This window comes from Nylanderia fulva, unplaced genomic scaffold (genome assembly GCF_048542155.1).
Source record: "Nylanderia fulva isolate GAGA-0341 unplaced genomic scaffold, ASM4854215v1 Scaffold15, whole genome shotgun sequence".
NCBI classification, from domain to species: domain Eukaryota; kingdom Metazoa; phylum Arthropoda; class Insecta; order Hymenoptera; family Formicidae; genus Nylanderia; species Nylanderia fulva.
This window is the reverse complement of record NW_028189730.1, coordinates 222532-245046: the sequence shown is the minus strand read 5'-3', so window position 1 is coordinate 245046 and position 22515 is coordinate 222532. Positions and strand designations below refer to the sequence as shown.

At 40.4% G+C, this 22515-nt stretch overlaps 1 protein-coding gene and 1 long non-coding RNA gene across 2 annotated transcripts in view; one reads left to right on the top strand and one right to left on the bottom strand.

Moving 5' to 3' along the window:
• The window catches only part of LOC114935864 (uncharacterized), a 237976-nt gene that overhangs the window by 98691 nt on the left and 116770 nt on the right, over positions 1–22515 (bottom strand). The gene's annotated exons all lie outside the window — the stretch shown is intronic.
• Positions 1–22515, top strand: part of LOC114935855 (uncharacterized) — a 73179-nt gene that overhangs the window by 38610 nt on the left and 12054 nt on the right. Inside the window, exons 3-4 of the mRNA XM_029308765.2 lie at positions 20424–20447; positions 21472–21587. Coding sequence (XP_029164598.2) covers positions 20424–20447; positions 21472–21587 — 140 coding nt within the window. The remainder of the gene's footprint in view (positions 1–20423; positions 20448–21471; positions 21588–22515) is intronic.

Here is a 22515-nt window from a genome sequence, read left to right as displayed (position 1 = left end):
CGCGACGGCGTTTCCGGTCGATGCACTCGCGAAAAGCGCCCCGCCGCGCTTCTGATAATAATTAGCGTCCCGCGGTTGCGAATTCTCGTCACGACGATATTTCATTATCGAGTGACGAGATAGCGACGGTCGAATCATTATGGTACATTATCTTTATTGACGAAAAGAACCAGTTTTTTTTTTTTTTTTTTTTAATACAATCGGAAACAAATTTGAGACTAGCAAAAAAGAATGAAGGAGAATGACATGGAAACAGATTTCAAAATGTTTTAATTAAAAAATTCAAATGTGTGTTGAAAAAGAGTGATCAAATAATGAAATTTATTTTAGTAAACAGTTAAAAATAGTATTATAAATATTAATAAGAAATAAAGAAAATAATTTACGCTAGCTAGTATTAATTTTGGCAAAATTCTAGTGCATTAATAGCGATAGATTATTCCAAGGATAATTCGTGTAATTTTCATAATGGTGTCGGGAATTCTTGAAAAAATCGATAAATGGAAATGACTGAAAATAACGGAAAATCTTGAATGGCGAAAGATAACATAAAAAAATATAGACTCGGAAAAAATATTGCTTTCTACTTTTATCCTTTGGAAAAAAAGGTCGAACGTTACTGGGACGCCGAAAATTTCCCGCGTAATCTTCCACATGCGGATTCCTCGTCGCAAGTCGATCTATTCCGATCGCGCGATCTCTCTCTCTCTCTCTCTCTCTCGCGAAATAGACGATGGAAAAATAATCGCCGCGCGATTTTCGAGCACACGAGTTTTCGGATTAGCGGGCGCCGATGAAGAGAAGGCGAACAGCGTCACGCGGAAGACCTCCCACCGCTTTTTTTTTTTTCAACCCTCCTCTCTCTTGTCGCCTCCGCGAATATAAAATATACTCGGTAGTGGATATTCCGAGCAAAGTATGCGTGTGTATATATATCGAAGGACCGCGTGTGCGTGCGCGTATTTATACGATTCGACTGTGTGGCGCGAACCATCCCCCGCGACCAGAAACGGCAAGGTATTGTGTTTATATGCATATATATCGGGGAAGGGAAGGGTAAGCCTCCGGACTCTCTCTTGTACTCTAACTCGGCGGCGTTTTCCGATATTCCGGCCGAAACTCTCGACCGAAAAGCCTTCGGATTCACCGTCCTCTCTCTCTAGCTCGGATCGTCATCCCCTTTCTCGCCGCGACGACTCTCGCATGCAACGTCAAACCGTCATATTCGGACAAAATCGAACGTATCCCGCCTAAACGTCTCCGCCATGCAACCTCTCCCGTTCCCCATCCGTCGACGCGTTTGAAATATTTATTATTTATAAGCCACGAGAGTCCAGCCCCGACTCGCGGTATAGATAAATGTATATCGTAATTCTTGCTCTCGCGCTTTTGATAATGCATTTTTACACCATAAAAAAAAAAATTAATGAATCGAAATGATAATTCGAAGATGATTCGAGCGAGGATAATGATAAATTTCGAAAGAGATCCCTCTTTCAAGGATCGTCCTTCATTTATCCATTTATATACCCGCGTTATTATTTCGACTCGGAACGGTCGGAAACAAACGTAATCGGCCGAAGAAGCGAGACACCCTCGCGCGCAATATTTGCTTTTATTAATAGCACACGCTAGCTCGATCGGTCCTCATGAAAGTTAAATTAAATTTTGCGATGGTAATGAAATCAGGGGGCACAATAGAACGGCCGAACCGGATGCGACAATCCGATCGGCGGATCAATCGGCAGCGATCGACGGGAAACGATCCAAGAATTCTGGTGAAAGAGACCAAAGGCGAGGAGCCAAAAGGGGTCGGGCGAGCAAAAAGAGTGAGAGAGGGATGCGATGGAAAAAATCTGAACGCGGCCCGTTCCCGTCGACTGACGCAACCGACTCTCGCAAAGGATTTCCCTCTCCCTCTCTCTCTTTCTCTTTCCGCCCGTTGCAGGATTGAAATACAGTAATATGTTATTGGTAAGCTCTTCCTTTTACATCGGCGAGCGCCAATAAATGCTGCAGACAGGTTAACGAACCGGCCGCAGAAGACAGGAAAATATGGTGCGAGAGAGCGCCTCTCTCGCGAAAATGGCGGGAAAGGGGATGAAAGAGAAAGACAAGCGGATGTACGCGCGCGGAAAAAGACAGAGGCAGAGAGGAGGAGAAAGAGGCTCAGGATGGCAGAGAGATACCCGTGGTTCGTGCCAGAGATTCCACAGAAAGAGAGAGAGAGAGAGAGAGAGAGAGAGAGAAGACCATCACCGCCCATCGTCACGATAGAAGTGGCATCGCTAAACTGTCGACTTCGAGCTTTTAATTCGCGATCAAAGGACCGTAACGATCCGTCGGTGCCCTCTCGGCACTGGCCACTCTTTCCGACGTCAAAATTACTTTTAAATTCCTCCCTCCCTCGCTCGCGCGCCCCTCGACGTCCCAACCCCTTTGGATGCACCGGGGCCTCCTCCCTTCTCGCTTCCCTTTTCTCTATCCGCGACCGACCGACCACTTTGCCGCTTTATAGAGTATGCGATGCGGATGCGAGCCATGAAACGAATTCGGGCGTCGTTTAAGGAAAAAAGAGGATAACGCCGAACAGGTGGTTCCGTCAAAGGTAATCGACTATCTCGCTCTCTCTCACTCTCTTTTTCTCTCGTTGACTCCGATCGGATTCGATAATGGCGCGAGGGAGGATTCCTGTCGGGGCACAGGCTAGACGCGGAGATGGATAGAGAAAGGGTGTAATAATGACGTTTCGCTTTTCCCGCGATCCTCTTTCCCGTCGCGAGAAAAGACTTGGTCGATGATCCCGATATTGACTTCGATACTTGGCTGTTTTCCGAATTTTTCCGCTTTCGAAATTCTAGCTTGTGAAATTGGTTCTCGTACGATTCTTGATTCTTGGAACGAATCTTATTCTCGTGATGTATAGCGATCAATTAGAAAGTAATTTCTCGTGAAAAGAATTTCTCGTCAATCTCTTTCGCGAGTTAAAAAGGGACTTTCCTAAATTTCTTCTAAGAAATTCGGCGAATTAAAAAGAACACTGGTACATAAAAGTTTTTTCTTTAAACTACATCTAACTTTTCTGCATTTCAAATCAGCCATGATGAATAACCATCGATCTTTCGATCAAGAGGCGCGTTTCTAACAATTTTTTACATAATTAACACGATCGATTAAAAATACAGACGGATGCATCGATCGAATCGCTATCTTTTCACACCAACCTGGAATGACATTTCTTCTCGCTGGGATATTTTTGTCGAAATGCTGAAACGGCGAAATGACGACTCTCTAATCGTACGAGATCGAATCGCGAGTGATGATGGACGCGAAGCTTGATTTTTTTTATTCCTTTCCCGGACGGACGGAAATAATCGGGTCGCGCGCGAGCGAAGAAAGAAGTCTGAAAAATAGTCTCAACTTCTTCTTCCAGCTATTTTTTCCTTCTATTCCGTACTTTGGACATTCGGTTTGTTTGCGTCGCGATTCGATAAACAGTCGGCGGCGGATTTTAATTAACGATTCGACCAAGGGACATTAATTTTGCAGTTAATTAAAATACCGTCGGCTCCGTTACATTCGTCACGACAACGTTCTTCAAACAAAAGCAGGATTACGAATCGAATCAAACGTTCCTATTGTGCGTATGTGTGCTCGGAACGAAATATTTCAAGAGACATCTCGCGATTACGAGGCCCAAGTGTCGTCAAATTGATACAAATATGAATGAATATCGAACGCTTAATTTTCTTTTAAATATTCACAAGCTGTGACTATGTGTACGAAAAATAATATCCAAAACGTATGTAAAAACGAGTTCTTCTTGAATATTTTTCATACTGTAATACGATTTTTGTAATAAGAAAGATTAAGAGACGATATATCGATTTGACTCACGGATTTCGATAATACCTCGGGCGACTAATCGGGCAAGTTCCAAAAAAGCTTCCCGATCGCTCGAATCCCCGCTTCCGCATCCCTTCCATCTTTTTTTAATCGTTCGTCTCGCAGTGAAATAAAAAAAAAAAAAAAAAAGAGAGAGAAACGACGACGAATGCAGGCGAGCGGAAAATATATCGGCTGCAAGTGCATCCCGCGCGTCCTGTGTCGATGGACGCGAGCGCAGGACGAGGACGAGGACGACGACGACGAGGACGAGCACGAATCGTCGGCCCCCGACAGAGATATTCAGCTCTTTTTATTCCCGTTTACGTCCGTTTACGTGTCCCCCGATCGCTTTTCGCGTGGACTAAATACGGGCATGCATCGACAACGCCCGGGATATATGTGTGCGTACATCGCACACATATATATATATATACTCACACACACACCTACACACACGCATATATGCGCACATCCTGTCGCAGAAAAGCGTATAACGATTTTCTTTTCAGGAATTCACTATAGAAAGGCCTCGAGTGTCCGACGAAAAATTTCCTTTCGATATATAATCATAGCCTGACGATGAGATGTAATTAAATTAAGTGCTTGTTAATAATTAAGTGCTAATTTGTACAAGTTTCTCGAACAAGAAACCCCGCGTGGATCTTCGAAGACCGACCGGAAAGAAACGCTCGCGAATCCTCGAATCCTCGAATCTCCCGGTTTTTGCGGGCATTTCGAGAATTCTTGGATCTTCGAGTATTGAAATTTTCCTTTTTATCATCAAGTTCTTGGAATCTCAAATCCGCGGATCCTTCCTCGGGATCCTCGGATCGTCGGATACCAGGTTCTCGAGCCTCTTCTTAGATTGACGCGTCTCGGATCCCGCTAGAGAGAGCCAAAAGGATGCGGCCATCAAGATCAAGAGCTTGACCGATCGAACCGATCAGATTAGAGAGGACTCTTGAATTCTCTCTGCTTTCGCGAATGGCGGCCGCTCGCTTCGGCTCATTGATTTCGTTTCGAATTTAGAGTGGACTTCTACCGTAGTTTGGTACCCGAGAGGCAAAGAGAGCGACGGGGGCCACTTGATTTTACGTTTCTCGCTCTCCGACCTGTCCCTCTTTATCTCAATGGCGAGCAGATTTAATGCTCCCAGAGGCTCGCGATTTCTCTTTCGCCACCATACGTTCCTTTGCCTTCGCTCTCCTCGCGGAGGAAAAGAAACAAAAGGAAACACGCGAGTGTGCGGAAAGCGACGTCGAAATACCGCGGTTTAAGGAGTACAACCGCGCTGCGGTCGGACGAAAAGAAAGGAGTCGCGCCCGACTTACGGTCGGACGTCGAGTCAGGAGTTAGAGTCGACGCTTTCATCGGACCTCGCGCGTACTTCGTTTCTTTCCATCCACATATTTACGTTAATTCGTTCGGTCAAATTGTCTGTAAATTATTTTTTTCGCGATACATCATTGTTATCGATCGTGATTGTATTTCCCGGCGCTTTCTCTACCGGGTGGCGAAAGAGAACGCGAATGAAAAAAGTGGCCTCGATATAAGAGGCAGAGATGAAGTGAGAGATAGAGACCATAAGTGTCGGGGTAAAGTAGCAAGAGAGCAAAGGAGAGAGTAAAAGAGAGACAAGAGAAAGCGGCAACGGGAGAAATGGCGACTAGAGAGAAAGAAGAGAGAAAGAGAGAGAGAGAGAATGTGTGTGCGAGTGAAAGAATCACCGTCAGACAATTAAGCGGAGTCTAAATCGATCCTCTCCGAAAGAATTCGAGGAATCTTATACTCTGACTTTTTGACGCTACAGCGATACAGATAATTAAGTAAAAATGTTTCAATTTCTCTAATACTTTATCAGAGTAAATATTCTTATAAAAACGACTTTAATTTAACTATTAGTTTTCAATTTGACATCGCAAAACAAGTTCCTTTAAGACACGCCACTTAATTATCCGACAGCGCTTCTTCGTGAATCTGGTCGAATTAACTTTAACAAAGACGACAAGAGAGAATGAGAGAGAGAGAGAGAGAGAGAGGGAGAGTGAAAGAGAGCGAAAGATAGAGAAAGAGAGTAAAGTCGTCCTTGCCGTTTCTCGTCATCTCGTCGAAGGCCGTCGTTCGTCCCTGACCCTACCAAAGTGTGTTTTGCATTGCAGACTACCAGATGCGCAATGTTAACGTGAGATCGGTCAACTCTAAACGAAGGAAAACACCCTCCTCTTCCTGCTTGTGAGTCTCTCAGTTTCGGTGTTTCGTAAAATAATTCCACCTATGATAACCACACATGTTTCTGAAACCAGATTACTATGACATTGTTGTAATGGTTCGAGACATACATTGACCCCCCCCTATGATCTTTGTCTTTATCTATTACACATATATAATACACACGTACACATACATAACACATACATATTCGCGAACGAAAATGCGCGTGAACAGAAAGCCCCTTTCATTTTCGCATCTCGACAAATCTAAATGTTTGAAACTCTTGATTACCTCTCTTGGACGAATATTTCCTTAAAGTGCCGAGCTAAAATTAGGTGTTTCGAAGAAAATCAAAATCAAAACTGTCTGTTTTATTGAGAGTCGATTCTATCGCAGCGCGATAGTAATGTCAGGGAAAATAAAATTTGTCGATAAACGCGTTACATTTGCTTCAAACAGAAAATTGATTCTCGATAAAACACAATCCCGCATAATTGAAAATTGCGTTTCGAAAACAAAAAAAAAGGCAGCTTTATTTTTTTGAAGAAATTGAAATTTCTCTCTGTTCACGCAATGACAATTCGCCGATGACATTTAACACGACTTGCCTTTGCGTTTTTTGGTTCAGTCAATTCGTTCCCCAGTTGATTCGCCCTGCCCCTATTCCTAGATATCACCCAGCTGAGCCCTTTCGTCAATTGCTTTCGATTGACTGACTGGTGGATGAAACGATCGATCAACTTCATGTGCATATGTACAGATATTATATGTCTACATTTTATAGGCGCAGCTTCTTCTTCTTCTTCTTCTTCTTCTTCTTTCTGCCCCTTCAATTTCCAACGTTTGTTTTCTCTTTCTCTCGCATTTATGTTTGTCTTGGACTTCCATGCAGCCGCCGCTCGAGCGAGGCGAGAATTGGAGGGAGAAGGAAATTGAAATCGGAAAATGATCGTTGAAAAAAAAAAAAAAAAAAAAAAGAAAAAAGTCTTTTCGAAGAATTCTCGATTAATAAAAAAAAGCAGAGCGAGAAAAATGGCGCCGACACCGACGCAGACGTACGCTGCGTCGTTGTCGGCCACGCGAATTTTTCCTCGCGTGCGTGCGCGCGCGCGATCGATTGTATCAGAGGGATCGAAGTCGCTGGGAAAGTCGCGCTCGATGCCGGAAGTCGTGCCCGGAAGTCGACGGGTGTCCCGCGACCGCAGGCCTCGGTCGCGCGACATCTTCCTTCGGCACGTCCTCTGCGACGCGATTTTCCACCCTCATCCCCCTTTTGGGTTTCGCCACCCTTTTTTTTCTCTCTCGTTGCAACGAGAAGCGACAATGATGCGGAAGCACCTTTGATATATATTCTAACTTTTCCGTTTTCGGCTTAATAACGCCGCGGAAAAATTTAGGATCTCCCGAAAGCCATTGTCGGCTATCGTTGCAACATTGACCAAATTATCGTTCAATGAGATTTTCACTCGGTCCACTTTGTCAAAATTATTCGAATCGAGAATATCGAGAATGCATCGAAATAGACGGACGGATGTGCAAGGCGCAGCCTTTCGCGCGCGGGAGGATTAAAGATTAATAATAGAAATAACGTGCGGCACAAACGGAACACGGAACGAGCGAGCAATGGCGGGCTGCATTTATATATTATGACTGAGTTCTGTTTGTTGATTTAGCTGTGCGACCAGCATCGACAGCTCTCGAAAAGGCAAGCAAATCTCACAGGAGGGTGGGAGAGACATACATACATACATACATACATACATACATCCATACAAATGAATAATATCCATGCACGCTCGCTGTACCTGTATGAGAACCGTATATATATACGTATATATATACATATATATGTATATATATGTATGTGTGTATATACATATATATATATACATACATATATACACGTGATATATTATGGCCTTTATATACCCATATATATTCGCCTACATATATTATATATATATATATATATATATATATCGTATCTTGCTGCTGCTTCTTTAAACGTAAGCCTTAGATTAAAAGAAAAACAGACATGTTACATACACAATTAACATCTACACCATCCTTACACAAGTAACACAACAACGATTCAGTCGTATGTATATGTGACTGACTATTACAAAAAAAAAAAAAATTCTGAAAACAAGAATACTAGACAAATGACACGTACGGAGGCATTTTATTGAGAAGCCGCTCGAGTCGCTGTTGTTGGAAAAGATTGAGAAAGAAAAGAAAAAAAACGGGGAAGAAGGGAAAGGCCGAGGAGTGAAAAAAGAAGAGGGAGAATAATAGAAATCGTATTCCAAATTGAATCGACAATGACTAGTAGTTCCCGAATTAGCTCCTTAACTGGCTTAAACATTTTTCTCGCATTGTCAATTTCATATTTTCATAAATTAACGAAATCATTCGAACGAAGCTAAAACGTATTGGAAACACTGTAAGACAGATTATTCATTAATCTGGATCGCTTACAGCAGTTTTCTATTATGGAAACGAAATAAATAAAAATCATTTCTTCTGCTAATTAAAATGAAAAAGACGAAAAAAAGGTCCGGTTAAGGAGTTAATCCATGCCCACGAGATTCAGCGTTCGCGATTCTTGCGGGTAACCTCGTCACTACCAAGCAGCCACACTCTAAATTCGAAACTAAATATGCGAATCGGAAGAGAGACTACGACAAAAAAATGTATGAGAGAGAGAGAGAATGAAAGAGAGAAAGGAGAGATTACACGCAGCAAATCACTCGACGATCGGATTGATCCGACTTTGACGTGGACACGATCGCTCGTGTCACAGGGGCGTGAAATGTCCACCTGTCATTGGCAGGGCTGTTTCTTGGTCACTTTGCGCGGCCGATCTTCGATTAATGTTTTTGCAGAATTTTTCCCGTCCGAAAATTAAGTTTGCTCTTCGATAGAACACAAGCATCGATATGCTTATCGGAATAACCCTGCAAATGACACCGGAAGTAGGTGGTATTGGCTATTGATGATGTCTCAATGAGATTAAATATGTACCATCCTTTCTCGGATGATCTATATTTACTTGTCCGATCGCGAATTATTAATCATTACATCGCTTTACTTGGCTCCGCAAATCTACGAACACATATCGAAAAGGTTGTCACACCGATTCGAACGGAATTGTCATTTCATTTACTAACTCATTTCGAATCATGTTGTACGAATTACAGATGATTAAATTTATAATGAAAGACGATAAATTTTTCTACTTTTCAAAAAAGAAAAAATATAGAAAACAAGATTTTAATCGGAAATTGTAACGAGAGTATAGATTGATATAAAAATTAAACTAATTTCCCATAATATACATTTACGTCTCTAGTTGATTAAAACATCGAGAACATATGAGTCAGACAATGCCACCACCTACGTAAAAAACTCACGCGAGGAAAGAAAACTTTAGTTTCTTTTCGTAGAAACAAATGCTCTTCCATTCCGCAAAGAAACGATTTATTTCCTTCCTTAGAAAACAATCCTCGAAAATTGCGCACATGTTTATCGGCAACGGCAAATAATTAAGTTAATGACGTGCCCGCTGAATGATGTAACGCGGCAAATGGCGTATTGAATAATTACCGTGACCTATGAGAAAACCGAATTGATCGTAACGCTCGCTGTTAATTGGTTTCCGCGTCCTATTAATTTTTAACGCCTCGTAACCATAATTGCTGTTTACCGGGTTTATCATTTCTGCATCGCGAAATTCTGACGTGCATGAAGAAACGTATCTCGCATATTATATCTTTCCTAAAGATTAAAGAGATTAATACACACATATATATATATATGTATACATTTATTTATTTGTCTATTAATTGTTTTCAATTAAATTATAGATATTTCAACAACTTTTTTGATCACATAAAGATGGAATTGTATTCTCATTAACGTAATGAAAAACGCGCTGTATTTGTCATTTTATATTCTTATGACTGTTCTGACACATCGGCGACTTTCCAAATTAATTTATCTATAACGCGGAGCGCGATTGCACTTTTTTGCAGCATGGAAGACGCGTCAGTTCACACGATGATGATGTACGATTGTCGATGTATTTCAAGCAACCGCTCATGAGATTACAACAAAACGCGCAACATAATAATTGTATCGGTTTGCCGATAAGTAATGCGCTGGTTTCGGGTTTCATTTACAATTTTCGGCCAGCGCTTTCTGACAACAACGGTCCGAATTAATAGACTAATGAAACGCGACTCTATAACAACATGACACGATGACATAAAACGATGATTGTGTTTCTTTCTCTCTTCTATTCTTTTTTTTTTTTTTTTTTTTTTCCGTCACAATTTCAATGACAGGTGAGATTTGAATTATTCGAGTTTTGAGATCACTATTTGCGGAAATCGAAAACATTAATTTATATCAATCACGTGAGAAAAAAACCGGAGAAAATATCGCGCACAAATACACATATATTATTTAATATTACGATATATTTAAAAAGTACCAGACTCGAATGCGCGGTATTATTGAGGATTCAATCTTTTCAATAAAGAACTGACTTGTAGAATGAAATGCAAGATAATCTCTCCGTGATGAATGACGATGAATGAGATTTGCTATCACGATTCAGACGAATTGACGTTTTTTAGCCCCGACAGTCACGATCATATTCTAGGAAGGTTACGATCGATCCCGTCATCCATATGTTCATTCGATCAGAAGTAAGCACGAAGTCACGCTGGGATACACACACATACATACACGCACACATATACACGATACACATGTACATCAAAAGATTATAGGCATACAAAATTCTAAACTTCACTTTCAAAAAAAAAAAAAAAAAAAAAAAAAAAAAAAAGAAGATATTTAATTAATTTGCCGCGCTATTTGATATACACAAAAACCATTCGCGCGCGCGCACAGCAGAAATTATTCAAAGTTTGAAAATTATTCGGAAAAAATTGGCTGAATAAATGATAAAAGCAAACTTTCTTCGACAAGATTTTCGATCCATAAATTGCGCGCGCACGCACACACACGTAAAAGAGAGAGGAAAGAATATTCTATCTGTACAAAAACACTTGCTTCGCAATTGAAATACATCGGCAAAAAGAATCCCCGAAACACCCCTAGGATCACCTTTCACGATTCGCCATAGATTTATAAACGCTTTACTTCTAAGGACACCAAAGTGTGCCAATTGTTTCTCAATTAAAATATTAAATATACATACATATAATTACTTATCGATTGATCCAACTCTTGACGACGTTGTCGTTATCGTTATTATATATGGACGTGTCAAAATACGACACGTAACGATAACAACATTGTTGTTAAGAGTTGGAGACAATCGATCTACTCAACAAGAGTAATCTTAGTTATTTTAATGATATTTCTGAGCAAAGAGCCAAGGCGAAGAATCGCGAAAGGTGTACGTTTTAGAATTTTGTTTGAGGAAGAGAGAGGGAGAGTGCTTACGGAGTAAAGGAGGAATAAAGAGAGATTGAAAGCAAAAAGAGGGGGGACGAATACGGTCGGTCAGTCGGTCTTTCGGAGGAAAAGAGAGAGATGAGAATTTCTCAATAAAACGCCACCGGGCTATCAGTTATATATCAATTATATATATATATGTATATATTATATATATATATATATATATATATATATTAAATTTGGCAAAATTGATTTCGACGTAACTTTATTCAATACTTTCACGACGTTTCGACCATTTGGTCCTTATCAAGTGAGAATTCCATCGATTAAAATGAGATTAACGCAACATAAAACCGATCTTATTTAAAATTAATAGTTAAAAGAGGAACACGTCCACATTCAGGATAAGGACCGCAACCAAATGGTCGAAACGTCGTGAGGGTATTAATAAAATTGCTAGTTACGTCGAAATCAATTTTGCCAAGTTTATTTTCACCACTAGCGTCTAATATTAATTTTGATTGATTATATATATATATTAGTATATATATATATATATATATATATATATTTATATATATACTGCATGGCTGAATATACATATTATATTACGTAATTCACAGAATGACTCTAACAAAGGTTTTTCCCCTTCGTTTTGCGTCTTCGCGTCTATTCGTCGCTCCCCGATGCATCGAGAAAAAAATGCAAAATGCATCGGTCGATTCGTCGGAAAAAATGAGCGTAAATATATTGAATAAAAAGCAGGGACATAGTCGGGTAAATTCACAAAACACGGGAGGGGTCGTGGCGCGTGAGTCGCACGCCACCAGGGTGTCCCTGAATAAAAATAACTCCATCACGAGCCGCTGTGACTCTGCAACATACACGAATGACCCGAGGTGTCCGAGAGGCAATTTATTTAACGAGTCCGCGAGATATTATTCGAAACACACACAACGCGCGATATTTCCAACTGTCAACCCTCCTTTGTTTTTCTAACGCGCGTACATTAACGCGATTGTCGCCGAGACTCGAGACTTTTAATCTTTCGAAGAGAACAAAAATTGTAATGTCTTACGTTATAATTCCTGTTAAATTAACAAACGTTCTTTTCTTTTTTTTTTTTTTTTTTTTTCCCGTTTTATTTCTCACATCGACCGCACGCGCGCTATCGTATACAATATTTTGTAAGACCCTCGAAGAAACACCCTCGTGGGCCGCCCGATTCCTCTCGTGCGAATCCGACGACGCGACGGCGGTAGGAAAGTTTGTTTGTTACGTGCAACGGCATGGAAACGAGGACGGGAAACGCGAGCGCGCAGTGACGACACGCTTTATACACGTGGAGAGCGCCGGCGCCCTCGTTTCCGGTGCCCTTCTCTGTCTCTCGCGTCTTTGTCCCTAGAAACGCGACACGAAGACGTATACACGGGGAAAAGTGATCTTTAGACGAACTGCCGGCTACGCCAAACGTCGACGAGCTTCACTGTCTCGACGGGGAACGTCTGATGACCTTAATAGATTCTAGTCCTGGAAGACCATTTGCACCGGAAATGCAAATGTTTCACATTACAAATATTTTCAAAAAAAAAAATTAAAAAAAAAATGTAATTTCGATTTCTCGAGATAATTTGATATACTTGTTTTGTAAACGATAACGCTAACGGAAGGCGAGACGATATATTTCTGCTGGAGAAAACGTCTTGTCCTCGAGAGAGAGAGAGAAAGAGAGAGAGAGAGAAAGAGAGAGAGAGAGAGAAAGAAAGAGCCAGGATTAGAAAAGAATCGACAAGGCTAGCGAAGATTTGTCGGCGCGTGGTGTGAAAGTGCGATGTCTCGATAGACGCGAGCATCTTGCTGCGTGCAGAACAACCCTCGCCCGATAATCCCCACGATTAGTAACTAGCTGTTACTAAGAGTTACCAACCCTACTTAGCTGTTAAATGGATTGACAAATAGCCTACCCGCCAGGTAGTACCTGCTCGCCCCACAGTCCCCCATTTGCTCAACCCTGAAAACCAGCCCCCCAGTAATATATAGTCGAAACCTTTCAACAAGACAGAGCATGAATGTCGAAAAGAAGCTAAACACTCTAAACAATTCGCTCAACAAAACTCGGCGCGTATGTCATACAGCAATATATGTCAAAGAAAAAATATATATAGGTACGTTTTAAACCGTCTTAAATAGAAATTGTTTATTACTTAATAAAAAACAATTTCTATTTGAATGGGAATTTAAGATGGTTGGCAAAATTTAGCTTTTAAGTCGACCCAAATAGAGAAATATCCATAATGTTTAATTATATATTTAGGTGCAACGCACGTAAGTATTAACAACGTATAATTAATTATGTACTCTCGCCGTTTGATATTTGTATATGTACGGGTCACGTTTAGCCAAGTTGTATTGATATTTGGCGTTTGAATTAGTGATCGACTTATGCGTTAATCCATAATCATCGGTATGATCATAAATGCATTCGACAGAATTAATCGCTCTACGTGAACCAACGTCCGATACATATTGACAGAAGGACTTGATGGAATAATTTATATTCTTTTCATGACATACTTGAATGCTGTATCATGTACGCGTCAAGTCTCTCACGAACTACATATATACCGAGTGAACTACAACAATAAACACAAAACATTTTGCGAGTGTCGCGAAATTTGCCGTTTCCAAATAGACTATAAAGAAATCAAAACAAAGCCAATTATCAATCACCGAATCGTTCGTCTCTAATTTACCGCGATTTCTCTCGGGCAGTCTATTTGTGTGTGTGTGTGTGTGTGTGTGTGTGGCTATTTATTTTCAGATCGGACCTGCGTAATAATCGTAAAACTGCCCATTCCATTCATTCTACCGATGAAATAGCTGTATCGAATAAAAAATTATCAAAAATTGCATACAAAAAATTCTCGTTACTGCAGATTCGAATAATATTTCAATTTTCGCGATAATTGCGAAAAAAGAAACGTCTTTTTGGAAATTCTATTCCTTCGAGGGACAACAAAAAGAAATTGGAGAAATGCACGAGGGAGAAGGGAAAATTGGAGAGAGATACGGAATAGATGGAGACTGGAAGAGATAAAGGAAAGGAAAGGGATAGGGATATGAAATGGAACACTACGAATATCGGCGCGGGGCAATAAGCAATAAAATCGAATCGCCGCCATAAATCTCGACGAAGCGAGAAAACCCGAAAGAAGTCGGTTTCTACCGCGAACTTTACGTAGAATGCGAGCCTATCCGGCAAAACGACGGGACACTACGCGGACTCGTCAGATTCCTGACAAGTCATTCTTACCCTCGCGCGAGAAGGCAATTTTATTTTTTCAATAAGAATTAGATAACGTCACTTGGAAATTATTTATTGGCGCAAAATTTCAAAGCAATTTAAGAAATAAATTCTTAAAATAGACGCATCAATCATCCGTCGCGTGTGAAGATGGCTTTTCATTGTCATACTGAAAAATCAACTGTACGTATAATAAATATTAGATCGTTAAAAATGGAGACTGCTAAAAAATCTCACAGAAACTGTGACAATTTTTGAAAAATGTCCAACTGTCAATCAAGAAAGCAAATACTACAATTTCAATGTTTTTTTATAATATTATATTAGACGTGTGATGGTTTTTATTCTTTTTTCTAAAAAAATTATGATAATTTGAGCCTTTATTAACTCATCTCTTGAGACAGCCGCTATTTTTTTCAATTTAGTATCTGTTCTTCTCAAGACATCCCGCATATAATCGAACGGCCGGCCAGCAGCAAAAGCGAAGGGTGGGAAGGGCGCGCGCGTGCGTGTGTATTACTTTATTATATATATCAAGGGCTATTGGGGCCACGTGACGCCAACAGACGGGGTACCTCGCTCGGGATCGCAATCATTCTTGAGTTATTCCAAACAGCGGCTCGAGTTCTCCGTTCTCGAGTATGTGGGCGAACGTGTCCACCTGACTTCAAGTGACAAACTCGATTTTGATTGGAGAACGAAGCAATCCGCGGGAAAGAGAGAGAGAGAAAGAGAGAAGGGGGACGGGGATGGTTGGTCTCCGACTACATTACCCCTTAGTATATTAGCCTTTAAGGGTCGAGACGCGCGTGTCCCTCTTCTTCAATCAAGTGACTCTCGACAAATTTTGCATTTTTCATAACAAATTTTATATTTCTTAATAATCATCGTTTTAATAATTCAAAGTAATATTTAGTAACGCTAAATGGCTATAATTTGTATAATATTTTAATAATTTATCTCAGTTTGTTTTTTTTTTTTTTTTTAGGTAAAAAAATGGCTAACCTTATAATAAAAATCCATTTTCTGTTGCTCACAAAAACAACTATTTTCTCGTGTGACCTAAATCCGCGATTGACGTTGCATTCAAAATTATCGAATGCACCGAGCGAGCAAGAGAGAGAGAGAGAGAGTTTCTTGAGGATGCATTTTCTAGCGAGGTGCATTTTGTAACCTTTTGACCCACGTGGAGCTTGTCGTGGCGTTCTGTTCGAGCGAGCACCGTCTCTCTCTCTCTCTCTCTCCCAGCGCAGGCACAAAGCATCGGGAGCATCCCCGCCGCCACTTCCGCTTTTGTTACGTCCGTATGTAACGCACACAGGCCAAGGCGCGATGCACATAGACAAATGCATCGTCGTCGACTTTGAACCACGTTCGATTAAGCCACATCGGCGCGCGCGCGTGCTCCATCAGATTTTTCACGCGGTCCGATTGGCTGCTGTTGCACGAGGCCGTTCGTCAAAGCGACCGCGTCGTTGACAAACTCACCCGATATATGTCCACCGCCCCCGATCGTGGTACACCCCCTCGCTTTTATATATTGTTTCCTTAATTCCCCGACTCGCGGCTATTTTCGAAACTCTTATTAACCGACGATTGATTTTATTCATTAAATCTATTGATTTTAATTCGATATATGGTATGGAAGCTCTAACACGCTTCAATTTCACGATTAACTACGGCGGTAGATGGATTCTTCGTCCAACTCGGTGTCAAGAAAAATGCATTATCATTTCATGAATAATAAATATCTCGGTAATTAATCTTTGTACAATATTAAGATGAGAAGTTTAAATACATTTTCCACGTGTACACGTGTATCTTTTCATTACATTTTTTTATCGTCTTTCTTTATACATTCGGTATAAATATCTAAATTTCGAAAACTTTTATCTCTGGAAAACGATTTCATTATTTTTTTTTTTTAGTATTTCGCAATATTTAATGTATATAAGAAAATTAATTGAAGAAAAAAAGACTAGAAATACGATATAGTAGTATTGTAGTATTATTGTAGTAATTTCGATACAAATATAAACTATATATTTTCCACGTCATCCGTGCATCTTCCAAGCCTGTCTTTCTCCGTCACCGACGGTTTCTCGAAGCGCAAAGTGCAAAAGTAGTCGCTTGAATTATTTTCCGAAGAGTTCGTGTCGCGGCGACCGGCGCGTTAATGCTTTATCACGCAAATCAGGATGGTTTGACATTGGAGTTGTTTGACGCGATTCAAATTTTCACAAGGCATCGAAAAGTGTGTCATCGTCGTGTGTCTCAGTTTCTCGACTATTACAGTTTTCATAAACGGCGAGGTATAAAATTACAAGAAATCAAACACGACTCGCTTTCTTAAACGAGACGAACGAATATGGATCGTATCTCAAAATTTCGTGCAATTTTCAATCTCTCGAGCGATTGGACGATATATGTATTAAAACGTCATGGAATTATCGGTTAAATTGTAATTGCTAATAAGGCCAGAAATTAAATCAATCGAAATTATGTAAATCTTTCGATTAATTATTACATTATTTAAACGCCAATTTAAAATATCGTTGGCACGTCTTTTCGTTAAATTTGTTATAGATTTAAGAATGGCACAGCCATGAAGACTATAACTTACAATATTTTCATATCGCATTTCCCTATAGAGAATCGGTTCTCAATAATGTGCGATAATTTGACAGAATCGACAACAGTCGTTTCCTCTCTTTAATTCTAATTTGTTGCCCATTTCCAATCACATTTACAGCTCTGCTAATACGCTCATTGTCCGCCAAAAATATGTAATCTTTGATTAAAATGCTCAAATTGAAATTACCCTCGATATACAACAACTGACAAAATCAAATAATTCGATCGCATTTATTGAATACATTTCGCGAATCTTCTTACTGGTTTTCTGTCAAATTAATCATCTTATTCTTAGATAGAAATTTTTATGTACATATATATATGTGTACTAAAACTGATACAAATATACCTAAATGGAAGAATAATAAAAATAAAATACCTTTTTGTTTGACATTTCAATATCTCGATATAACAATATAAAGTAAGAAAAACAATCGTATCATTGACTGGCCAATGTGAATAATGAATATCGAAATAAATATTTTTAAACTGAAGAATGGAATTTCGAAATCTATCAAATATCTACGCAGATACACGCGAAATGTATAGTTAAAACGAATCGTTTTCGACGTAATACACCTAGATTAGTCATAAATAATGAGATAAACACATTTGTTTTGTCGATTGCCGGAAAAGGCGTATACAAAGTGCCTCCTACAAGTCGATCAGCGATGACTCGCGATTTCTCTCTCTCTCTCTCTCTCTCTCTCTGTTTTCCGCTCCCAAAGCTCCGAGCAATAATGAACGCGTCAATTTTCCATCTCGTCCCATCCGCTCGCTCTTACCGCTCCCTTCCGCCCCCTCTTTTACCGAAGCTGTCCCTATTTTTTCGTGGCACTCTTTTTTGTCCGGCTGCTCCTTTCACTCGTTATCGGCCCCGCTCGCTAATGGCACACGATTGCCTTTCGCGTTTATCCAGCATTTCCGTCGCGTCCAGCGGTCTGCCGCGACCTTTGCCCTCGGCGATCGTGTATGTCGGCGACACGCGCGAGCCCATCCTGACGTTTCATTTCTCGCGACGCGGATCGACATTCGCCTCCCCCGTCTATTCCGGTGCGCCATATTGCAAAATTAACCCTTCACCGGCGCGGTGGCAGCAAAGGAAGGAGATTTCCGCGTTTCTCTTATTTTCTCATCCCCTTCCACCGAGGCGAGGTTTCCGTGAAACGCTAACGGGAGAATTATTTATTTATTTAAATACAAACGGGGAAAGAGACAAAACAAAGTGTGAAACAAAGCCGAAAGGGTTCGATCCCCCGAATAATGAACTCGAGAGATTTTAAAGATGCGATCAAAGGCTCGGACGTGAGAGAGCAAATGTGTATCTTAAATATATATAACATTTCTCCGGCTCGATATCCCATCGCCATCGCGGGAAAATGGACGCGAGATATATAGCGAACGGGATAAAAAAACCCCGTCGATCCCCCTTTTTTGAATTTACATAATTGAAGAGGAGGAAAAGAAGTAGGAGGAGAGAGCGACGCGAAAAGTCGCGATTCATTTCCAATTTCGAACTAATTTTACGGTCAAATTGAAAACGACGCAGTGTCGTTATTATTATAACCGAAAGAGCGCCGCATATCGATCGGCAAGGGCCATTAAACTCGAAACGACAAAATATAGTTATTTCATAGATGAATGGAGGGCTATTGCGTTCGAATAGCTATTAACAATTTGGTGCGGCTTGGTGATCAATTATTATGTATTCATTTCTGAATGTGTGTTTGTGTGTGCCGTACGTGTGTGTGTGTATGCGAGCGCATATGTGTATATATATATACGTAATATGTACGTGGGCTGCAATTTAGGTCCGGGAGCACTTTTTTTTTTTCTCCCGACGTCGCGTTTAATGCCGAGTCAACGATTCTTTTCGTATCGGTTACTTGCAAATTAATAGAAAAGCCGTCACACAGCTGCCCCTTAATTTGATTATAACGTACCCCGAGCGGTGAAAAGCATGAATAAAATTGGTCATCGCCGATATATACCGGGAACTATATTTGCGCGCGTCGTTTGAGGATCGCAATCGCGGTTGAATAACCCAGATCCACCTTCATTCCGCCAGCTATGTAATAATAATAATAATAATAATAACAGCGGACCGCGCGACAGATGAGAGGAGACTCCGCGCGAGATTTTTCTCTCACACGTTTAAAGGAGTATCCTTCTCTTTTTCGCTCGCCACCGCGATCCATCGAGGGATGAAAATTTGATTCGCGACCGACTAATCAAGTCGCTTACACACACTCGATAAATAACACGTCATGTATAAATAAGACGCCAACGAGAAAAAGATATTGTATATTCACACACACACACACACACATATATATATATATACACACATGTACATATAATTACGGCCACAATAAAAAACAACATTATCATTCTATTCTTATACATAGAAAGACAGACACAAGAAATGTACTCACGACATCGAGAGGACCCTCGCCTTTCTGAATTTTTAAATTCCGGAAAGCGCGGATCCTCGAGGATCCATGGATCCTCGTATCCGGATCCTGAGACTCGGAGGTTCGCCAGTCTCCGGATCAACGAGATCCATCGCATCCTACCCCCTATCTCGTCCCATGCGAAAGAGAGAATGCGCATATGTGACACTTGCATCCGACCCCTTGCCCTTTTACGTAACCCCTTAGTGATATGTATGATTTTTATCAAGCCAGCCAGTAGCTAAGAATTTAAGTTTGGGATTCGTGTGATGCTACTCAGTTCCTTTCTATATCTTAATGACTTGTGTACATGCTACATTACGTAAACCTATATATTCCTTTAATGTGTATATTTGTCTTGAACGCGGAAACAAAGTGAGAAAAGAGACGGCAACGACCTGCCAAAAAAGAGAAAATAAATAAAAAAAAATAGAAAAAGGTCGTGCGACATCTAGCCATGTTCCTACTGACTAACATCGGTCTTTTTTTTCTGCTTTCAGCTGCACAGATTCCACAACGCGGAAGTAAGTACGATTAAATTACGTTTGAAAATAAAAAAGAAGCGAAAAAATCGCAACACTGCTTCTCATCCTCACCCCGTCCACCCATCTTTCAGCACCCCTTCTCCATTACTTTGCACCATTTTCGCGATTATCGTCGATCGTTTTAGGGGCGTAGAAGCGAGGAAAACATGGAAAATGTCAACGCGACGTGCCCTTTTGTCTCGTGAATAACCGAAAAAGCGCGAATTTTTGTAAACTTTATTAAACGCGATTTCGATAATAGTGTGTTTCGATTTTTATAATTATAAATTATTAATTCATCTTCTTAGATTTCATGGAGTGAAAATAATTTTATTACAAAACATTATTTTTTTCTCGAAAGCTTCCATTTCTATAAATTCTAGTTAAAAATTGTCGACAATTTGAAATATTTAAGGCTAGCTTTTAATAATAGTCTTGGAATCTTTAGACTTATGTACCTTTAATTTTCAAAGCTCAAATTTCTTAAATTATCGGTTATTTTGATCTTATTCTCGAAAATCGACATATCAATTTTCATCTCGTAACGAATAATTGATCGAATTAATTGATTCGCATTTAATTGATAAAAATCTACTTTGTTTCTTTAAATTTATAAAGCTTGAATTTTTCAGAGTTTAAACTCTCCGAATTGTTGGATCAATTTGCTAAAACTCGAATCTAAAATCCGTCAATTTTCAACCAATTATGAATAATTGCGCGTTTAATTGAAAAGACTACTTTGCCATGTGGAAATATCGTTAGAAGATGACCGAAGCTAGACACTATTATCGATTTAAGCGCACAGTTATCTCTTATATCTTTCCTTTCGGGGACTCGAAAACTCGAAATACAGTCGATTCTATTATAAATATCAGCATGCAGCGGTGTATTATAATAAACGAGATTACTCGCGCGTTTAAATATTCATACACGGTTTCTCGATTTCTCGGAACGCGCGCGTGAGTTTGGACGTGTATATTGGAGCATATCAGGGACGAATCTTGACGAATTCCTCTAATTTCAGCATGCAAGAGGAAAGACGAGATGGCGAACCAGGCAGAACACCAACAGCCCGCCCCCAAGAAACCGCGGCTGGTTTTCACAGACCTTCAGCGCCGTACTCTACAGGCTATTTTTAAAGTGAGTACCCACACAAACGCACACACACAATACATAACTTCTTACCCTCTTGTGATCGATAGTAATTGCCCTCTTTCCCTCTCAATGTGCACAGGCAAATGAATATTGAGAGAACCGCTATCGCCGCTTGTTAGCGGCGGCTAACTTTCGCGGTCGAAAGTGCATATTGTGCACTCATCGCGTTCGATTCGCGAGAAGACACCTGTCCTGCAACGGCAAATATTTTCCTTAAAATATAGATTCTATACCAAGTAAACCTCGCGCAGGAAATTGTATATATGAATACGTGGATTATACACGTAATTGTACAACATCTTGTACTACACCTTTCAACGTTGTTGCATATGGATGAATTTAATATGAGAGGCTGATTGGATTTTCTAGCATTTTTTCCAAATTTGCGGGAATAATAAAGCGACGTTGCAAAGTGTATTAAAAACATTTCCGACGTCTAATTTGCCCAACAATAAATTTCAAGGAGAAATAAACCGCTTATAGAAGATACACTATCCCTTAGATCCGTCAGAAGAATCGACGAAACTTTGAGATAAGATAAGATGCATTCGAGACAGCTGTTTGTACACGTATCTAGTCTACGTTACTTCTTAGCCTTGAGGATATAAGTAGAGAAATAAATGTCCAGAGTAGTGGCAGTGTGCGGCCTATTATTTTTAATGAAAAAAAAATAAATAAAGTAAAAGGAGAGAGAAACAATGTCTCTGCGATGGCGAGAGCCGTGTTTCCACTCGAAGAAAAACACGTTCCCTCCGTGTGCCCTATAGATATCTGAAATTCAGTTGCGCGCGTCAACCGACAGCGCGCACTCCGCGCGACTATCGATCGGTCTTGAATAATTTCGCGGCCGGTTCTTTACTTATGCGCTTCGTATTCCAGTCCGCTGTTTGTAACGCCGTTGCCGTCGCCGCGT